Genomic DNA, 21,441 nt, shown 5'->3' with positions numbered 1-21,441 from the left:
ACGCGTGTACTGCCTAATTTCAATATTCATTAGGAATTTGTACATATCAACACGAACGAATATCACTGTACATTTGTGAAACATCGTTCCACTTTCTTCAGTGTCACCTTCAAACGTTTATTCTTTTAGCTGTTTCAGGTAAATTCACTCAAATATATTTTATTTATACACTGTCCCAAAATAGCTTGATTTTATCAGCTGCATCCAATTGGAAACCAGTTAGGGTACTGTAGATGGTACAAAGAATGTGTAATGGTATTTGAATTTTATGCCCTTTTGCATTTTATATAGATTTGAAAACTATTCAAAGACTAGTCATTCACTTCTTTGATGCTTTCTTATTAGCTGATGATATCAAGCCATGTCCACGATGTGGGGCCTACATCATTAAGATGAATGATGGGAGCTGTAATCACATGACGTGTGCTGTTTGTGGCTGTGAGTTCTGCTGGCTTTGCATGAAGGAGATCTCCGACCTCCATTATCTCAGGTGAGAATCAAGTTCTTGTAAGGTTGAAAGTTGTGTTCTTGGACTTGCGACCCTTTGTGGAGAGCTGGTGGAAACCTGTCACTTTTTATCAGAAAATATTGCCTTTTTATTTTTGCATAATAATGTATAATTGCCAGCAATGATACACTGCTCATTTGATAAAGCAGTAAGTGAATGCTGTGTAATTTTATGTAAAAGGCATAACAAAGGAAAAACTTGCAGTACTCCACATGGGGTCTGTCCAAAGCTCTGTAGAACAGAAGCATAATGTACCCTTTTATTACAGCCCCTCACTTGAGGGTCAACATTATGTTAGCTTATTTGTTTTGTGCCTGTGCACTAGTACGAAATGATTTGTGTTAATGGACATCCAATTCTTTTAGTCTTCCAGCGCTCTTAGTTTCTCTCCATTTGGGAATTTTCTGATTTTGTCATTTTTGGATCTAAAGTGGATAACTTCATGCTCCTTCATTGAGCTTCATCTGCCACTGTTTTTCCCAATCACTGAATCAGTCAGTAACTTCCAGGTCCCATCTACCTAACCTAACCTAACCTACTGTGTCTCTTAGTTTGATGTCAGCTGCGGATTTGGATAAGCAACTCTTTATTTCTTCATTCAAGCCATTGATTACATTAGTGAAAAGCTGAGGCCCCGGTACAAATCCCTGAGGAACAGCACTTGTCACATCCCCCACTAATCAGAGTGCATTCCCCCTATCAGTATGATCTGTCTTCCTACCTCCCACTCAATTATCTAAAAGACATCCAACCCTCTAACTCAGATGTGAGAGTCCCAACAGCTGAGCCACAATGAAATTTCTCGAATGGGTGATTCCGATCCAGAAGGTCCTGGATTTGTTTCCTGGTACCTTGCTCTCTGCTGTATTGGCTTATCACACAGGGAGCAGCAGTTAGCAAATTTATAGTGAGTCTCTATTCATGGACTTTGGAGGAACCCCATGCTCCCAATCACTGTGTAATGCTAGAATTGTTTCTGCGCTCTGACCTGTCCATTATTTAAATTGACAAATCAGTCCAAAGATGTGCAGGTTAGATGGATTGGCCATGCTAAATTGCCCCTTAGTGTCAGGGGGACTAGCTACGATAAATACATGGGGTTATGGGATAGGGCCTGAGTGGGATTGTGGTCGGCGCAGACTCGATGGGCTGAATGGCCTCCTTCTGCATTGTAAGGATCTATGATTCTATGTACATTGCCATTTGAGCTCCAGAAGTCTGGTATGTCTGCAGAATCTTAGCTGACGTAAATCATTGCCCACAGGAATGAAAATTGGTGGAAAGGAAAGCTGGTGTCTCTGGTCTTGAGAGGTGATGGAAGAGAGGGAGGCGACAAAATTTTCAAGTCCAATTTGATTCCGTTTTGGCACCAGTATCACACTACGTTTACCACCATCTCTGCACTAAGTTGTGTAGAATGTTGAAAATGTCAGCCCTATCCTTCAAAACTGGCCTCCCAAGCCTGTCCTCCACTATATAATGTGACTCCAAATGACCCAGGTTCAATTCTGGCCTCAGGTCACTTCTGTGCGGAGTTTGCACGTTCTCCCCGTGTCTACTTGGGTTTCCTCCGGGTGCTCCGGTTTCCTCCCACACTCCAAAGATGTGCAGGTTAGATCGATTGGCCAGGCTAAACTGCCCCTTAGTGTTAGGGGGACTAGCATGGTAAATAGATGGGGTTAAGGGGATAGGACCTGGGTGGGATTGTGGTTGGTGCAGGCTTGATGGGCCAAATGGCCTCCTGCACTGAAGGGATTCTATTCTATGATTCTATGAAATCCGCCTGTTGTTACACCGTCTTGTTTAAGGCTTGGGGAGGAGACTTGTAGCAATCTCACTTTCACATTTCCACTGAATGGTAAGAGCTGACGGTTCGTTAGTTTTCCTTTTCAATCTATAGAATAAATCTGTAGCCTTTCAATAGTGTTTATCACACAAGTGCTAAACTCTCTCATGTTCTGAGCAAGGAGTACAAGATAAAAATCACAGGCCTGAAATGTTAACTCAGATGCTGCCTGACCTGCCGAGTATTTCCACTGTCTGTACTATTTTGCCTTTTCCATTGATGCTTGTTGCCTGTCTTGGATGTATTTAGATGGCATATTGATCTAGGTCAGGGGTTGCATGTTGTCCTCCTGCTACAGTAATGTCGCCATCTAGTGGTATCTGATGAATCTTGTGATGCCAAGTCTGAGCTTTGATATTTTTCTCTTCCTGTAACAATCCCCGATTTTCTTCTCTTTTCACTTCCAGCCCTTCCGGTTGCACGTTTTGGGGGAAGAAGCCATGGAGCAAGAAGAAGAAAATTCTCTGGCAGCTCGGCACGCTGATCGGTGCTCCCGTGGGCATTTCCCTTATTGCTGGAATAGCTGTTCCAGCCATGATTATTGGCATCCCAGTTTATGTCGGTCGGAAGGTAAGAAAGATTAACATAAGGTACATCTGCTCGTAACAATGGTCTTTCCTTGCTGTAACATTCTCTGAAACCTCAACATGACAATTATTAAGAAATAGGAGCAGGGTTGACCCCACCAACGCTCAGTAGCAGCAGTGTGTACTATCTACAAGATGCACTGCAAAGATTCACCAAAGATCCTTAAGACAGCACCTTCCAAACCCTCAACCACTTCCACCTAGACGGACAAGAGCAGCAGATACGTGGGGCGCGTGCGTTTGCATGTGTTTTTGCCCTAGACAATTGCATTAGCTAATTTGCAAAGGCAGGTTGCCTCATATCCTTTAAAAAGTACCTGGATGAGCACTTGGCACATCATAACATTCAAGGCTATGGGTCAAGTGTTGGCAGAAGGGATTAGGTGGGAGTTCAAGTTTTATTTTTTGTGTGGACTGGATGGGCTGAAGGGCCACTTCTGCATTGTACAATTCTATGAGAATGGGGGAGACAATTCTTTGCTCCCACTGCTCATACCAAAACACGCGCAATACATGTTACTACGTACGGTGTTGACCTCTTCGTGTGACCCATGCTGTACAACCTAAACCTGTCAACTTCAGGAGTATTGTCCCTTAAAATGGGAGGAAGTTCCTGAATCTTATACATCCCTGGTCCTTTTGAAGATTGTTTGAATTGGTGAATAACTGAATTAATTCTGAATTTTATTCTTTAGATTCATAGTCGCTACAAAGGAAGGAAAACTTCAAAGCACAAAAGAAATCTGGCAATCACTGGAGCAGTTACCCTGTCTGTCATTGCTTCTCCTGTGATAGCTGCTGTCAGTGTAGGTAAGAGCTACATTTGTGGCTGAGATTGCATTTCACTGCAGATAGATTACACACCAGATAACGAATATACTGTTAAAATCTGATTCTCTGTTTTGACTCCATCTTCAAGTTGCAAGAACGGGAACTTTGTATCCAAGACTTTCCTTCTGTCCCCATTTTCAGATCCTCGAATTGCAAATACAGCAACTGAAATGAGAGCTTCCCCAATATTCAATGTGCACCGAGCCTTTGGTTTTGCTTGAGAATATCCAAATTTGAGTGTTGTAAAAGGGACAATGCATGGAAATGTTCTTTCTGTTTGCAAAGGACTGGGGCCCTGTGTGTGAATATATGTAGCTTCTGGCACACAAGCAAGTCACACACTTAGCCAGACAGATAATCTTAAATTGGTTTTAGCATAATCAGGATTGCTCAGTAAGTGTTGTTGTTGCATATGATGGAAATGCCTTGGGCGATCTGAGTCGACTTGCCTGGTTTGAATTTAAACAAAAGCTTGACAGTTAATTATTCCCTGGTGCATTCTCCATGGCAAATCCTCCACCAACCAGAGCCTACTTGCCAACCAATTGGCACCCTGTTTTTATGCAGTATAAATTGTTGTTCCCATTGATATTTTATATTCTTGCGAATCTATCTTGATGAATGCAACATTCAGATATACATTAGGAGCAGGCATAGGCCGCTCGGTCCCTTGAGCCTGTTCCCCCATTCAATAAGATCATGGCTGATCTGATTGTAACCTCGACTCCTATTCCCTTCTACCCACCTTTCGTCCTCTTGTTTATCAAGAATCTATCTAGCTCTGCCTTAAAAATATTCACACTGTGTTTCCTCTGCCTTTTGAGGAAGAGTGTCGGCCCTCTGAAAGAAAAATAGTCTCCTCACCTCTGTCCCCGTTCTTCCCCCCCCCCCCCCCCCGACCCCCCACCTAGTTCTAGATTCTCCCACATGAGGACACATCCTTTCCACATCCACCTTATCAAGACTGTTTAGGATCTTAAAGCTTTGATCAAATCACCTTGTATTTTTCTAAGCTCTAGTAGATTCAAGCCTAGTCTGTCCAACTTTAACATGTTAATTAACATCTTCTGATAAACTATTATTTACAGATTTTTTAAAAAAAAAATTGGGTGCCTACAGAAAATTGGATGATTTCTATGCAAATAATTAACAAGTAAAATCAGCTCTGCTGTAATTGGTTCCGACGATCCCGCAAGATGGAGCACTGGGACTTGGCTTTTTTTCCCCAGTGAGAATTGGTTAAGGTCTGGTCTATTTTTCTTTCAGGAATCGGCGTTCCCATCATGTTGGCTTATGTTTATGGTGTGGTCCCAGTGTCACTTTGCCGTGGTGGTGGATGTGGAGTCAGCACAGCCAATGGAAAAGGAGTGAAGATTGAATTTGATGAAGATGATGGGCCAATTACAGGTAACTCTCCGACATCACCCTGTTGTTAGTCACTTTAAAATGAATTGATCCGTATCCAGCATTGAATTAGAAATTGCACCCAACCATATTGCAGCTTTCTCAGGAGGGTTTAGCATGTTTGCATTGCATGTCCCCTGCTGTCTACTTGTATCGGGAAAGTGGCGTTGAGCTTGAATGACAGAGCAGGCTCAAGGGGTTGAGTGGCCGACTGCTGTTCCTGTGTCTGCTCACCTGTGGCAGCTGTCTTTGTGGTGCATTTGTTTGCTCACTAGTGTGTATATGTTTGTTCACCTGACTGTGTGCATCTGTTTGCTCAAGTTTGTGTGCATGCACAATGTGTATGTGTACATGCTTTGTGTTATGTATGTGTGTATGCATCCAATCCATGTGAGTTCCCACATCTGTACATATTTATTTACTGTTTTGCTGACTTGCATGCACATCTCTTAGCTCGATGTTAGTTTACTCTTTCATACATGTGTGTATTGTTAAGATTCCAGAATGAAACCAGGCTTGATAGATCCTAACATTTTTAGAAACTATGGAGGTAAGTTACTGAACAAATTCACAGGAGTCTGCTGTTGAACTTGCAACACAAAGAATAAAACATTTATTAAACAAAAAAATTAACGATATTACAACAGACAAAAAGGTTGGAAAAACTCTAAATACAAATACAAGAAGAGTCTTCATATTCGCAATATTCTTTTACCCCCAGTAATAATCTACAGTTGCATAAACCAGTGAAGAGTTATCACCAGCTTGACACAAAAGGCTTCTTTCTCGGGGCTGGCACAGTTACACATCGTTTTCCTCCAGTGAATTCCTGAGAATTCACTTGATTCTTCTCGCCCCGTATCACAACGTGACTCTGAAATCCGCGCTGTAAACTTACTGTGGCTTCAACTGCAAAGCAAATTCACGAGGTCCTGACTACACCTTAGTTTTGTTAAAATTAAAAGAATAAGAGTTTGATAACACATCAAGTAGGTCAGAACTTACCCTTTAAAGTCTCACAAAGTGAGTATTTAGTGGCATTCCTGAAGGGGACGGGTAGCAAATAAATAAACATTAAGTAATCATGAAAAAAGCTTCTGACTATAGGCCCATTAAATGAGATTATTTTCTTCATCTCCCTTTCCGTGCTCTGTCTTTTATTCTCTCCTGCTAATTTCCTCCTAATCTTTCAGTTGCTGATGCCTGGCGTGCTCTGAAGAACCCCAGTATTGGAGAAAGCAGTGTCGAAGGGCTGACCAGTGTCCTGAGCACCAGTGGCAGCCCCATAGATGGTGTGAGTGTAATGCAGAGCAACTACAGTGAGACTGCCAGCTTTGCAGCTTTATCAGGAGGTACGCTGACTGGAGGGGCACTATCCGGAAGCACTGGACAGCACGGCAGGTACATTTTTAAGTCCAATTTTGTCTGTAAAGATGCGACGTGGATTGGGCCGCAGTTTAGGCTGGAATAATACTTGGTCATCCCATTGTTCCAATCCAGATAGAAGTTCACTCTAGATAAGGTGACCACCTTTCTACCTTGTATTGTTTTGAAAACCCTGTGTGCTAAAGAATTGTAAATTAAACAATGACACAACACCATCACTTGTACATTGCTCTTGGAGCATGTTATATAACATAACAATAAGACAGGTCTGGCAGCATCTGTAAAGAGCGAAAAGAGCTGACGGTTCGAGTCCAAATGACCCTTTGTCAAAGCCCTCTGGTAATCTGGACTCGACACGTCAGCTCTTTTCTCTCCTTACAGATGCTGCCAGACCTGCTGAGATTTTCCAGCATTTTCTCTTTTTTGGTTTCAGATTCCAACATCTGCAGTAATTTGCTTTTATAACATAAAGACACATTGTCATGCGACAACATTACCACTGGAAGACGATAGCAATAAACAGCCAAAGGTCGATATGACGTCTGTAATCAAAATTTGGAGGAATCCTTCCAGTTTCAGATCTGTTTAAAATCGATAAAAGTACAAAGTACAGCCCTGTCTCATAGTCACCACTGAAGTACAGAGATCAAAATGAAGATTGGAGATAGCACCATACCAGTACTTCTTAAATCTGGCGTATGGAGTTAACGAACTATATGATGCTATGAACCATTTCTTCTCCTCTCCCATTTCACATACTGTTTATCTGTCATTTTGGGGTTTATATATTAATAAAACAGACAGATGTTGCTCAGTAGACTGAATACACTTCCTGCCATGCACTTATTGTAGAAAAAGATATGCCAAATGTAGGGCAGACGAGCTAAAGTTTTTGAGGAAGGGGTTATCCGGTCTAAGCCAGGGGCTGAACACAGCTGGAGGCTTGGACAATGATGGGCATGGGAAGTGGTTGCAGTCACGTGTGATACAGTCAGTCATAAAACTGATGAACCCTTGCTGAACCTGGGGAAGAAAAAGAAATTCGAGTAGTTGCTTGAAGTTTGATGCCATATTGAAGAGAGAACGTCATTTGATAATAAAGCCAAGTTTATTATGATGTTTTTCCATATATATTTTGCAGGCTGGAGATTCGGGCTGATATTAAAAAAAGCTACAGTTTGAATAAGGATTCCATCAGCCTTGGAGCAACCAGTGATAATGCCAGCACCAGGGCAATGGCAGGTTCTATCATTAGCTCATACAATCCACAGGACAGGTAAGATAGGATGTCGGGATCCTATTGAAAAGATAATTAACAAAGTTGCATCTTACCTGAGGAACCTCCTTCCAATAGATACAGAAGTTGATTGAAAATAGTTCCATGCTTCATAATTCATAGAACATAGAACAGTACAGTACAGAACAGGCCCTTCGGCCCACGATGTTGTGCCGAGCTTTATCTGAAACCAAGATCAAGCTATCCCACTCCCCATCATCCTGGTGTGCTCCATGTGCCTACCCAATAACCGCTTAAATGTTCCTAAAGTGTCTGACTCCACTATCACTGCAGGCAGTCCATTCCACACCCCAACCACTCTCTGCGTAAAGAACCTACCTCTGATATCCTTCCTGTATCTCCCACCACGAATCCTATAGTTATGTCCCCTTGTAGTAGCTCCATCCACCCGAGGAAATAGTCTTTGAATGTTGTAAATCAGATTCATTTCATTGTGGCAATACATTTCTCTTAATGTCAGTTAGCACCGGGGGCCTGGAAGCATGTTACTCTCTTGTTTTCCCAATTGGAGCTTATTTGAACCTGGAGAATGAGAAGCAAAAAGGAAGTTTATGCCCAAAGAAAGTCCATTGCATAGAGTTCCTAACTTTGCATCCTTTTGCCCTCAGATGTCACAAGATCTTACTCTTATAAAGTTGTTGATTAATATATCATCAACCATCTCATTAGGAAAATAGAAACATTTAATAACAAATGCTGGAGTTACTCTGCAAGCTAGGTAGCATCCAGGAGAGAGAAACAAAGTTCAGTAATTTTACCAGAACTGGAGAAAGTTAGTTGTAACATGTTTCAAGCAAGCACAGGGGAAGGAAGGAGTGAACAAGGAGTTTATTCTTAAGTTTAAAGTTTATTTATTAGTGCCACAAGTAGGTTTACGTTAACACTGCAATGAAGTTATTGTGAAAATCCCCTAGTCGCCATACTTTGGTGCCTGTTCGGGTATACTAAGGGAGAATTTAGCATGGCCAATGCACCCTAACCAGCACGTCTTTTGGACTGTGGGAGGAATCAGAGCAGACACAGGGAGAACGCGCAGACTCCGCACAGACAGTGACCCAAGCCAGGAATTGAACCTGGGCCCCTGGTGCTGTGAGGCAGCAGTGCTAACCACTGTTCTTCTTTGCCACCTCCTGTGATGTCGTGGAGAGTAGGGTTGATGGTGCAAGGGAAAAGGTGATGGTACAAATAAAGAAACGAAAGGTAGCCTAGAGGAGGTGTAAATGGCATTAGTAGCAACATTACCAACAGCTACAACCCAAAGAAATGGGAATAGTGGTTTTCATCTGAAATTGTGGAACTCTCAGTTTCGAAGGCTGTTCAGTGCCTAATCAAAAGATTAGGTGTCATTCCATGAGATTCTGTTGAACTTATTTGGAGCGGTGTAAGAGGCAGAGTGGGAGTGGGGCAGAGAATTAGTGACAAGTGACTTGAAGCTCGGGGTTGCGCTTGTGGACTGGACCGGGGTGTTCCTCAAAGCAGTCATGCAATCTGCTTTTGATCTCCCCACTGTAAAGGATCCCACATCATTAGCATGGAATACAGTACACTAAGCTGAAATGATTTAAAAATTGTAATATCATCTAGAACATAGAACATTACAGCACAGTACAGGCCCTTCGGCCCTCGATGTTGCGCCGACCAGTGAAACCAATCTAAAGCCCATCTAACCTACACTATTCCAATATCATCCATACGTTTATCCAATAACCATTTGAATGCTCTTAATGTTGACGAGTCCACTACTGATGCAGGCAGGGCATTCCACGCCCTTACTACTCTCTGAGTAAAGAACCTACCTCTAACATCTGTCCTATATCTATCACCCCTCAATTTAAAGCTATGTCCCCTCGTGTTAGCCATCACCATCTGAGGAAAAAGGCTCTCACTATCCACCCTATCTAATCCTCAGATAGCATCATATTCTGTATCAAAATCCACCTGATGTACAATTTCCTCCAATATTGAAATTGTTCACTTATAGAGGAGCAATGTTACATGAGCAGAGGTAAAAACTGGAACATTTCTGCACTCCACAAAGGGTTGAAAACTGCAGTGCTCATATTTTACTCAAATTTGAACCAATTATCCTAGTGGCCTGTTCAGAAATGTTTTAAACAACAGATTGAAAAAAGCTGTATTTAAACATTGTGTTTTAAAGCAAATAGTATTACTTTTACAAAAAGGCACTGAGATAAAGTTGATTAATGTTAGAGTCAACCTTGATGCTTCCATTAAGGCTGCAAATGGTGAGCAATTTATCCCAGTAGCCAATAAATGCCTCGCACCTAATATTGGAAAGTCTCTGTTTCACACACTTACCAAGACTGATCTGATTTGGTCTTTGCTTCTGGCTTTAAACTTGGTGATAAAACAGAGGCACGGTTAGTCACATTTTGCAACAGGGACTTGCAAGGCTGAGGCTTGGGCTGGCTCGGAAGAAGAATTCAGGAAAGCAGTTAGGAGTTATCTTGTTCAAGTCAGGCAAAGTGGCCGTTTGTAATGGGGAAGTGTATCATTTGCATTATTTTGTCTGATTATGCAGATTGGTCAGATTGGGTGGCATGGTGACACAGTGGTTAGCGCTGCTGCCTCACTGTGCCAGGGACCTAGGTTCGATTCCCGGCTTGGGTCACTGTCTGTGCGGAGTCTGCATGTTCTCCCCATGTCTGCGTGGGTTTCCTCCGCGTGCTTCGGTTTCCTCCCACAGTCAGAAGACATGCTAGTTGGGTGCTCTGGCCATGCTGAATTCTGAATTTCAGGGAGAAGGACAATGAAAAAAAAGGGCTTAATGGTCTTGCCTTCCCAGAAATACAAAATAATTGTACAGAAATTATACTCAAATATGGTTCCGATCACAAAAGGGTATGATTGTTACAGTTAGATATTCAGAGCATGGCATATTCGTAACTAAGATGCTCAGACTGTTTACGGAAGTGACCAAACACCCTTATAACCAAGAGAATATCTGAGGCAAAACCTAAATTTGCAATGGAGGATGTCAAACAAAGTATTTTATTTCATATTTTTATTCCAGGGAGTGCAATAATCTGGAAGTGCAAGTTGACATTGAAACCAAACCTAGCCACTTGTGTTTAACCAGTGGTAGCAGCATTGATGAATCCCTTCACATTCACACTCAGTCAGTAGAGGGACTCTGCTGTGAAGAGAAGGACAACTCGTACAACAGTGACCACAGAGACTGCATCACCAGCAAAACATGCGACGTAACACTTGCTCAACCAGAGAGCATAAAAAGTGATGAAGATAGCACAGACAGTCAGTCCGACGATGTGCCTGACATTAGTTATGACGAATGTGATTCACCCAGTCCAATTAATGGCAGCCAATTGGAGATTGCTGCTTCAGATATCAAGCTCTTAAACAATGAGAGCTTGGAGTGTGACGTTGATGAACAAAGGGAATATATTCTTGACAAAGATGGGCAACCAACAGAGACTGTATACTATGTCTAAACCCACAATCATCACTTAATTCATCAACACACAACATGCACCTTACTCTTCAGCCATGGAAATATATTCGATGTCTCATTTTAATGTGTTTAAATGTACATTGCTCAATCACATCTTTGACAAGAGTAAATAAAGATATTAATTGCTTAGTTTCTTGATTAATTTTGTGAAACCTGTTAGCACTTTCACTGTTACTTTTGCATGAATTTAAGCAGAGCTGTTTGTTTCTCAATTCTTCCCAGCAGAAAAAACCCTCAGCCCTATGGGAATGGCAGACATTTCAAAATTGTTCTCAGTCACACTAAATGTGAAGTTTTGCGAGGGTGCTGGCTGATTTGGAGCCCTGCTCTTTCTGAATTGTCAGACCTGCATTCTAAACAATAATAAATAGATCCTACACGTGGTGACTGGTGTGTGTGGGTTTGGGTCTTGCAGGGTGCCACATGCCAATGTGGTTACAGAACAAGTGAGGACATTGAAAGGTAGAGTAATAAAAATAATCTTTAATTTGGATTTTCAGATCACTTCAAGCTTTGAACATGCACCTAAACAGATAAAGTTGTTGCTGCAAGGTCAGTTGTACTGGTGTAAGCCGGTGTCGGCTACACACACACCCAGGCGGTTGTAGATTTGAGTTTTGTGATGAGGAGAAAAGGAACATCTGTCTCTCCATGAGAGATTGGAACAAATGAAAGCCTCGTTGTGACTTTGATCAAAGTGACTATGGATTTGAGCACGGCCCGAGTAACATTCAGCCTCTGTTAACAGATGGTGGTGGGAATCTGAGTTATGCTAAGTCTTTATACTGTTTGACTGATCGCGAGAGGGTTTCTTGCTTTAATCTAACATGTTTTGACTGAACAATGTCTCATTACCTGAAATGCCTTCTAAACAAGCCTGGAATGTACGAGTGACCTTTTTGCACAGCAGTTTTCCAGGGACCACTCTTATTGCTGATGAGATTATGTAATAGCCTGATCTGTGTATTTTAATGGCTATCGCGATTCAAAATATTCCAGTAAGCTATCTGGGCATTGATTGTCACACTACCAGGATAACTTGAGATACTGAGGACTGCTTAAAGTCTCTCAAGTCAGCCTATTCTGTTTTAAATATGATTTCTGATTGCATTTATCTTATTGTGATTGTTACAAGGTAAAAAATGGAATGGACAAAAAGCTATCATATCTTTAATTTATGATGTTTTGAACCAAAGTAAACAATTGTAATTGTGTTTTCTGATTTATTAAATGCTACTGTGGTTCTTAAGTTGCTTTAAACACAGTCTCCTTTTAAAACCAAGGGTCTGGTCTAATGTAGTAGGTAAAGACTGTGCTGTTTAACTATATAGCTGAGTCCAAGTTTTGGTTTAAACTGTGCTGATCTCAGCTGGAAGGCAATGGTGATTCTACAATTGCTGTTAGCACCCCAGGCTGCAGAAAATCAGGCAGAGTTCCCACTCCTGAATGCTGTCAATTGACCCCTGTGTAAATGCCAAATGAGAAAAGGATCTGACTTGGCTGTGATGCCCTCTGTAATTGACAGCTTGTTGAGTGCTGACACTTGTATGTTTAGGTCACATCAGGAGCAACTTGTTGACAAAATCTTTTTGAATGCTACTGGTGTCTGTGGAGCTGTACTCCAGCAAGTCAGTGCCTCCAAGAAAGGACTGGGAATGGCATGGCAAAATACTTGAAATAAATCCCTGGTAGTGGAGTTTTATTCTCTGTGGATTGTCACTCCCTGAAAAACATGCAAAGCTGCAGAGCTTTCCGGCTCCCTGATCCTACCACAGTGCCACAGACACAACAGATAACAGTGCAAACAAGAATCTGTCATCAGGACGGGTCTTGTTGTTTTTTTATTTTAAAACTGCCACTTTGTTATTGCTTTATGTAAATAAATAAAAAATAAAGCAAATCACAGGGAAATTGTCTCTGACGTTAACTTTCACATCTAATTGACTGGTTTTATTTGTCGTGTTAAGTGCACCACCGCTCTGTATTCAGAAACTGAAGCGAGGCCATTCATTGGTCACACATTGTTTTAGATGGCAACAGCATTTTGTAAGCAATCTATTCAAACCAGCAAGCCCTCATTTTGTCCCTCAGATGCGTTGTGCCCCATTTCAAACCTATCTCCGAAAACAACAGTTGGCCTGAATGTGTCAGATAGTCAGAAACAGGGAGCTTCATCTTGATCGTTGTCCAAGGCCCGTAGGTGGAAAAAAAATGGTATGCTGAGTTCTGGTGAGGATTGGTCATTTTTGTGATTTCTCATTATATTCTTTGTCCGAAGTCAAACATGAAGAATAATCACAGGCAAAACATTCAATGCTTGTCTGTAGCATTAGTACCCAGCATTTATCAATGTTTTCACAGACCTGTATAGGTTTAAGCACTAAGGAGGCCATTTACTAGAGCAATTCAAAACTAATCCCACTACCGTTAATCTTTCTGTAACCTCGTATTGCTCTCCGTTTCAAATGTTTGAACCTTGTAGGAAATTAATAATGATCTCTGCCACATCTCCTCAATGGGAAGCCATTCCATATTTAACAACTCTTGATATAAAGAGATCCCAACACTTCCTTCATAACAATTTTAAATTGATGACCTCTTGTTACTGGATCACCAGAAGAGATTTTTGTTTATTGATACTATAAAAACACCAACATCAATTAGAAAGCCTTTCATTAATGCTCCTTCTGTTCCTGTGGAAATAGCCCCAGTATCTCAAATCTCTCCTCATTGCTACCATTTCTATTATCTTGTGTCATTCTGATGATTCTTGCTGTTCTTTTAAAATAGGGTTCCCAAAAACTGCACTTATCTATCTGCAAGGCATTGATATACTATTTGGGATCCTAAATGAATTAAGGGGTATGGTTAAGTCAGGAGGGTGGATTTGAGGTTGAAAATCAGCCATGATCTTGTTGAATGGTAGAGCAGATTGAAGGGCCAAATGGCCTACTACTATTTCTTGCATACAAATTTATCCTAATCTATTTACTCTTGTATTTTATGTTCCTGTTCAAAACAACTGATATGTTGTTGACCTTTTATTGCATTATTCCCTTGGGGAGGCTGTACCGTTGTGGTATTGTCATTGCACCAATAAGCCAGAGTCAGGGTAATGCTCTGGGGACCGGGTTTGAATCCCACCACGGCAGATGGTGGAGTTTGAATTCAATGATGACCATGAAACGATTGTCGTAAAACCCATCTGCTTCACGAATGTCCTTTAGGGAAGGAAATCTGTCAGCCTTACCTGGTCTGGCCTGTACGTGACTCCTGAGCCACAGCAATGTGGTTGGCTCTTAACTATCCTTAAGGATGGGCAATAAATGTTGGCCCAGCCAGCGACACCCACATCCCATGAACAAATGAAAAGACATGAACTTAAAAGGATATCCTGAAAGATGTCGGCATCCTGAAGGGTCTCTGTTTATCACACACTCCATTTGTCAATTGGGTTTAATCCACCCAATCCATGTTTGTCACCATAAGATATATCTTCCCCAGAGTCAATTACATTCGCCATCCTTCAGCCCAGTTTCTCCTCCTCACTTGTCAAACCAGGTGTCAGCCAAACCCCAATTGCAACCCTGACCCTCGTCCAACTAACCCCTGACAAACATAACTACTGCTGTAGAATGTACCCTGTATCTCACTCGCATCCCTAATCTTGACAACGCCAGACCTACAACCTTTAACCCAGATCACCACCACTAATGCAAACACCAACCCAGTTCTGACTATGATTCCATTTCCCACCCAATTCAGATTACCCAGAACCCAGACCTAGCCCAAAACCCTTCCCCTGAATGTACCCTCAAACATAATCCATATCTTGATCATAAATCAAGAATCTGACATATTAAAGTAAAGTTTATTTATTAGTCACAAGTGAGGCTAACATTAACACTGCAATGAAGTTACTGTGAAAATCCCCTAGTCACCACACGACGGCACCTGTTCGGGTCAATGCACCTCACCAGCACGTCTTTCAAACTGTGGGAGGAAACCGGAGCACCCGGAGAACCCATGCAGACATGGGGAGAACGTGCAAACTCCGGACAGACAGTGACCCAAGCCGGGAATCAAACCTGGATCCCTGGCGCTGTGAGGCAGCAGTGCTAACTGCTGTGGCACCGTGTCACCCCACAGATCCATGCCCACATGGCTTGGACTGCAAGTCTCGACACTGAAGTCAGTACACAACCTAAACCCACAAAGCAAACAAGCCTATTTTATATATATATATATATATGGCAGTTTAATGTTAATTAAAATTGACTCCAATACTATAACCCCAACTGACAGCTAATGACAAGTAAAACAACGGGAAATAATAAAAAGCATAAGCCCAACAAAAGTGGCAGACACCAGAGATGAAAACTGGGAAAATTAAGAGGGAATAATTACCCTCTGCCCATATACTTCTAACTAATTATTGAGAGTGCCATGAAGCATACAACGCGGCAATCTGATCTGTCACGTTTGTCCTGCCTGAAAAGAATAATCGCAGCCTATTTGTCTGCAGCCCTGTGGGTTCCTCCTCCCATCCACCCCCCCGCCCCCGCCCCCAAAAACCGGGTGCCCGTCCAGCTCCCATTAAATCCCAAACAGAAATAACATGACATTTTGAAATGAATATTCAAGTATTGAGAGACAGTTTTACGAGGCAAAGCAATCCCAATCCCTACTCTCTACCCGTTATCCTTATAGACTGAGGGAAACAATCCATCCGGTAAGCAGCTGCCTCCTGCCTGCACCAGTAGAGTGTGCTATAGTATTAGCAAAAAAAACCAGACTGTCTTTTTACACACGAAACACCTTTAACACTGATTTTAAACATCTGGCTTGTTTAGGGGAAGGTACAAAATCATTTACTGCAGTCATTTTTCCAACTGTGCCTGTACTGTCCATAAAACTGCTGACCAGTCTAATCCCAGAGCCCTGGTACTAAATGCCTCTCAGAATGTTTTACAAATGCATTGCGCAATTTTGCCTCTACCACCCTATCTTTTAATATTCTTTCATGGATGTGGGTGTCACAGGTTAAAATCAGCACTTATTACCCACCCCTAAATGTCCAGGGTGGTGATGAACCCTGTTCTTGAACCATTGCAGTTCATGTGGTGTAGGTACACCCCTAATACTGTTAGGGAGGGAATTCCAGGATTTTGACCCAGTGGCAGTGAAGAAATAGCGATACAGTTCCAAATCAGGATGTGAGTTGTGTGGAGGGCAACATGCAGGTGGGCAGTGTTCCCATGCATCTGCTGCCCTTGTCCTACTAGGTATTCGAGGTCATCAGTTTGGAAGGTGCTGTGGAAGGAGCCTTGGTGAGTTGCTGCAGTGCATCTTATAGATGGTACACACTGATACCGCTGTGCATTGGTGGTGGAAGGAGTGAATGTTTAAGATTGGGGTGCCAATCAAGACTGCTGCTTTTCCTGAATGGTGTTGAGCTTCTTTAAGGCAAGTGGGTCCTAGAGCCCCACAACCTTCTGGATGAAGAACATTCTGCTCTACTCCCTTCCCTAGCAATAACTTTATCTTCTTGTTCCCCTGTTGGCTGACCTCTCTGCTGAGGGAAATAGATTCTTCCTATCTAGGCCCCTTATAATTTTATACACCTGAATTAATTCTGCCCTCTGTTATGGAGAAAACAGTCCAGGCCCACCCAATCATTCCTCATGGCTAAAATTCTCCAACCCTGGACACATTAGGTGGGATTTTCCTGCCGGGCTCATCCCAAAACCGGAAAATCCTGCCCGAGGTCAACAGACCTTTTTTCATGGTCCGCTCCTTGCCAACTACAATTCCAATGGTGGAACGGGAAAATTCACCCCCATTGTCTCTGTACTCTCTCCCTTGTCATAGAATCCCTACAATGCTGAAGGAGGCCATTCGGCCCATCGAGCCTGTACCTACCACAATCCCACCCAGGCCCTATCCCCACATATTTACCCTGTTAGTCCCCCTGACACTAGGGTCAGTTTAGCATGGCCAATCAACCTAACCCACACATCTTTGGACTGTGGGAGGAAACCAGAGCATCTGGAGGGAACCCATGCAGACATGGGGAGAATATGCAAACTCCACACAGACAGTGACCCAAGGCTGGAATTGAACCGGGTCCCTGGTGCTGTGAGGCAGCAGTGCTAACCACTGTGGGGGAAGTAGATTCTTCCTATCTAGGCCCCTTACAATTTTATACATCTGAATTAATTGTGTCCTTGTTTACAGAGAAAACAGTCCAAGCCCGTTGTGCTGCCATTATGATCATGACTTTCCTGTAACGTTTCCAGAACAATGTACAGACCTCCAGCTTCCACTTAACTCATGTTTTATGTAATTCTAGCATTACCTCCCTGCTCTTAAATCCTAAAACAGTTATATGCCTAAGGACATGTCCTCTGCCATTGTCTCCAAATTTTGTACTTTCCTCTTCAGTTGCTTGTGGGAGCCTTCCATTTTCAATTTCAATGAGCTTTATAATGAGGAAAAATAATACATTCTTACACTAATTCCATGCCTTCACTTCTAAAGGGAAGTGACCTGTGTGTATGCCTTCTTAACCACCTTATCTACTGTCCTGCTACAGTCAGGCTTCAGTCGACATGTACACCAAGGTCCCTCTATTTGTACTACTCTGTACCCTACCATTTATTGTGTATTTCCTTGCCTTGTTTGCTTTCCCCAAATGCTTTGATTCAGACATCCCTGGATTGAATTCCATTTGCCATTTTCTGCCCACCTGACCACATTATCAACAACACAAACAATTTTTGTTTCATCCGTAAACTTCTTTGTCATATCCTCTCGTTGCTGATATGTACATTGCTGATATGTACCACAAAAAAAACAAGGGATTCTAGTGCTACGATCCTCAGAAACTCACTGGAGCAACTTATAAGAGAACACAAGAAGAAACTGTAAATGTATTAACACGACTGAAGACATCTAAACACAAGCAGAAACACGTCAAATACCCGAGAAGAGAACAACCACACCCCAGAAAATCCAACTTACCCCCAAAATGCACAAATATCCAAACACATGGACAATACCAGGAGATATACCACTAGGAAAGACCCATTGTGTTTTACTGAATCCAGAATACATCAACTCATCTGGCACAGGGACACTCTGGCTCTAACAAAGACACATATAACCACATGGATGTAGTGAACTCACTGATCTATTTGAGATACTTTCCAACACTTCCCGAAATATTTCCATAGCCCCCTCCAACATACTCTCTAATCCCCCAAGATACTTTGTGATCCCCAAGACACACTGAAGCTCCCACCCAAGATATGTTTTGGTATTACCCCTCATATTTACCCTGGGATCCCCAACATGTTTTCCCATCACCCCTGAGATACTGTGAACGGCCACGAGATACTGAGTCCCAGCTGAGATACTCTAAACCCCGGAGATAATTTATCACTTTCAGACGCTCAACCCACCACCCCCCACCCAGATACTCTCTGATCGCCCTTTAGAAACACTGCCCCAGCACTGAGATACTCTGAACACACCCCCCCCTCCCTTCAGCGATACTCTAATCTCCCTGCCCCCCACCCAAGACGGCCTCTGATTCCCCTCCCCCACCCGTCATGATACACTCTCCAATCCCCTCTCCCCACCCGTGAGATACTCTCTGATGCCCTCTCCCCACAGCTGAGATATTTTCTGATCCTAACCAGCCCCCTTACCCCATCACCACCACCACCACACTCAAGATGCTCTCTGATTTTATATCAATATCTGCTTTAAAATTGCTAATTGCCATTTATGGAAGAGAGTTCCAAAGATCTGTTGTGTGTAGAAGTGTTTCATAATTTTACTTCTGAAAGCTCTGGCCTTTTAGTAAATGTCACCGAGTCCTAGACTTCCTGGTGAGTGAAAATAGTTCCGCTCTATCTGTTTCCCTTTTTATCTTGAAAACTTCAATCAAATCGCTGCTTAATCTTCTAAATTCCAGGGAATGTGGCCCTAGTTTGTATAACTGCTCCTCGTAAATTAATCCTTGGAATTCTGTTATCATTTTATCATAGGTAAATATACACTGCGTCCCTCCCTCAGGACAATACGTCTTCCCAAGGTGTGGTACCCAGAACTGCTCAAAGTTAATCCAGCTGTGGTGTAACCAGGGTTTTGATCAGCCATAGAATAACTTCTGTCCCCCTCTATTCCAACCCAGTAGATATTAAAGCCAGCATTCAATTAACCTTTCTGATGATTTTCTGTCCTTGTTCATGATAGCATCATCTTGTGTGTCTTATTTCCAGTGTATCATTGCGTGATTCAGCCGACTTTGAAAAGGCCATTCGCCTCATCATCCCTGTGCTATCTTTTTGGCAGAGCAATCCAATTAAATCTACTCCCCTCTTCTTGCGCCATAACTCTGCAAAATGTTTCCCTTCAAGTATTCACAGAATCATTGAACCCCTACATTGCAGAAGAGGCCATTCGGTCCATTGAGTCTGCACTGGCTCTCTGAGTATCTTACCCTGGTTTCCTCCCCCCCCCAAAATCCCTGTAACCCCACACATTTACCATGTCTAATCCATTGAACCTACACATTTTGGGACACTAAAGGGCAACTTAGCATAGCCAATCCACTAAACCTGCACATCCAATTCCTTTTTGAAAATAATGCTTGACGCTGGCTCCAACACCCTTTCAGTCAGTGCATTCTGACTCATGACTACTCATTGCATAAAAAATGCTTCTTCATGTTGCTTCTTGTTCTCTGTGGATAAATGTTTTAATTCATTTGAAGCCTTCAAACTCAGCAGCTGCTCCAAATTTCAACACTTGAGGAGGAGAATTTTGCAGGGTGATGGGGAAATAGCAATGAAACTTAACTAATTAGCTAGCTTCTTAAGATAGCTTGCACAGGCACAATGGACTGGATGGTCTCCTGTGTCGTATCATTCCATGATTCTACGATTACTGTTGTATTCCAGTGTTTATTGTCAAACTAGGCAAAATTAAATCCTCACATTATCCTGAGGGCAATGGCTAATTTGCTACTGGTTTGTACTGAGGTGTGTGTTACAGGTTACATGGTAATCTTCAATACTTCATGCAGGGAATCAGGAATAACAATGCAGATGTTTCCTGATGTGTATCCTCTGGGTATTTGGAAAACCTCTGCTGCCAAATATCCTGCACTGCCATTGGTGGTGCTTTGTGGATGATGACTGTCTCTGCAAATCTTTGTGACCAGGTGGCACATCTCAGTCTCAACTTGCCTGAATTTCATCAGACATGTAGCTGATTCTATAGTGTGATCAGTGCTTGGAATTATATTGGCAACAACTTGTGTTTCTAAGCTCATCCGTGCAGGCTGAACTCCTCTTTTATTTTACTATGGTGCAGCTGCTACACACATACTCAGTCAGAAAGCTCCAGTTATATCCACATCTGTCCCTCTAACTCACCAATCTTTTGTTTTTCTCATCATGTTATAATGGCAGTAACAAAGACATGACTCAAAGAAGGGGAGGATTGGAAACTTAATATCCCTGTCTATATGGTGTCCAGGGATGGGGAAGGTTTGGGAGGAGGAGTGGGAGATGGGGGTGGGATTGGCAGTCTTGACCAAAGAAGCGATTATAACACTGGAAAGAGATGATGTTGTTGAGAAACTGGGAACAGCATCTATTTGATTAGAATGAAGGAACAATACAGGAGTTTGTGTTACTGAGTGTACACTATAGGACACTAGATAATGGGAAAGAGAGGAACTGATTTGCAGTCAAATCATAGAACGACAATGATGGAGAATTTCAATTAATCCAAGATAGACTCTGATAATAACAGTGTAGAGGGCTAAGGAGAAGAATTCCTGAAATATGTACAAGAGAGTTTTCTTAATCAGCATATTCTCAACCCAGTGAAGAAGGAATAAGTATCAGATCTAGCTCAGGAATATGAATGGGGGCAAATGGAGCATTTAGAGAACAATAATAATATTCTGCTCAAAATAGTGACAGAGCAAACTGTTCTGGTTGGTAGAAGGGCCAACAACCAGAGGACACAGATTTTGTTTACACACTGAGCTGTTTTGGTCTGGAATACAAT

At 42.3% G+C, this 21,441-nt stretch overlaps 1 protein-coding gene across 1 annotated transcript in view; it reads left to right on the top strand.

The window, feature by feature from the left end:
• The window catches only part of rnf19b (ring finger protein 19B), a 38,199-nt gene extending 26,718 nt beyond the window's left edge, over positions 1-11,481 (top strand). The window contains exons 4-10 of the mRNA XM_078238073.1: positions 346-490; positions 2,762-2,924; positions 3,637-3,751; positions 5,039-5,179; positions 6,370-6,577; positions 7,704-7,838; positions 10,894-11,481. Coding sequence (XP_078094199.1) covers positions 346-490; positions 2,762-2,924; positions 3,637-3,751; positions 5,039-5,179; positions 6,370-6,577; positions 7,704-7,838; positions 10,894-11,332 — 1,346 coding nt within the window. The 3' untranslated portion in view covers positions 11,333-11,481. The remainder of the gene's footprint in view (positions 1-345; positions 491-2,761; positions 2,925-3,636; positions 3,752-5,038; positions 5,180-6,369; positions 6,578-7,703; positions 7,839-10,893) is intronic.
• Positions 11,482-21,441: the final 9,960 nt, after the last annotated feature.

This window comes from Mustelus asterias, chromosome 21, assembly GCF_964213995.1.
Source record: "Mustelus asterias chromosome 21, sMusAst1.hap1.1, whole genome shotgun sequence".
NCBI lineage: Eukaryota > Metazoa > Chordata > Chondrichthyes > Carcharhiniformes > Triakidae > Mustelus > Mustelus asterias.
The sequence above is the reverse complement of the archived record's forward strand: the minus strand, read 5'-3'. Positions and strand labels throughout refer to the sequence as shown.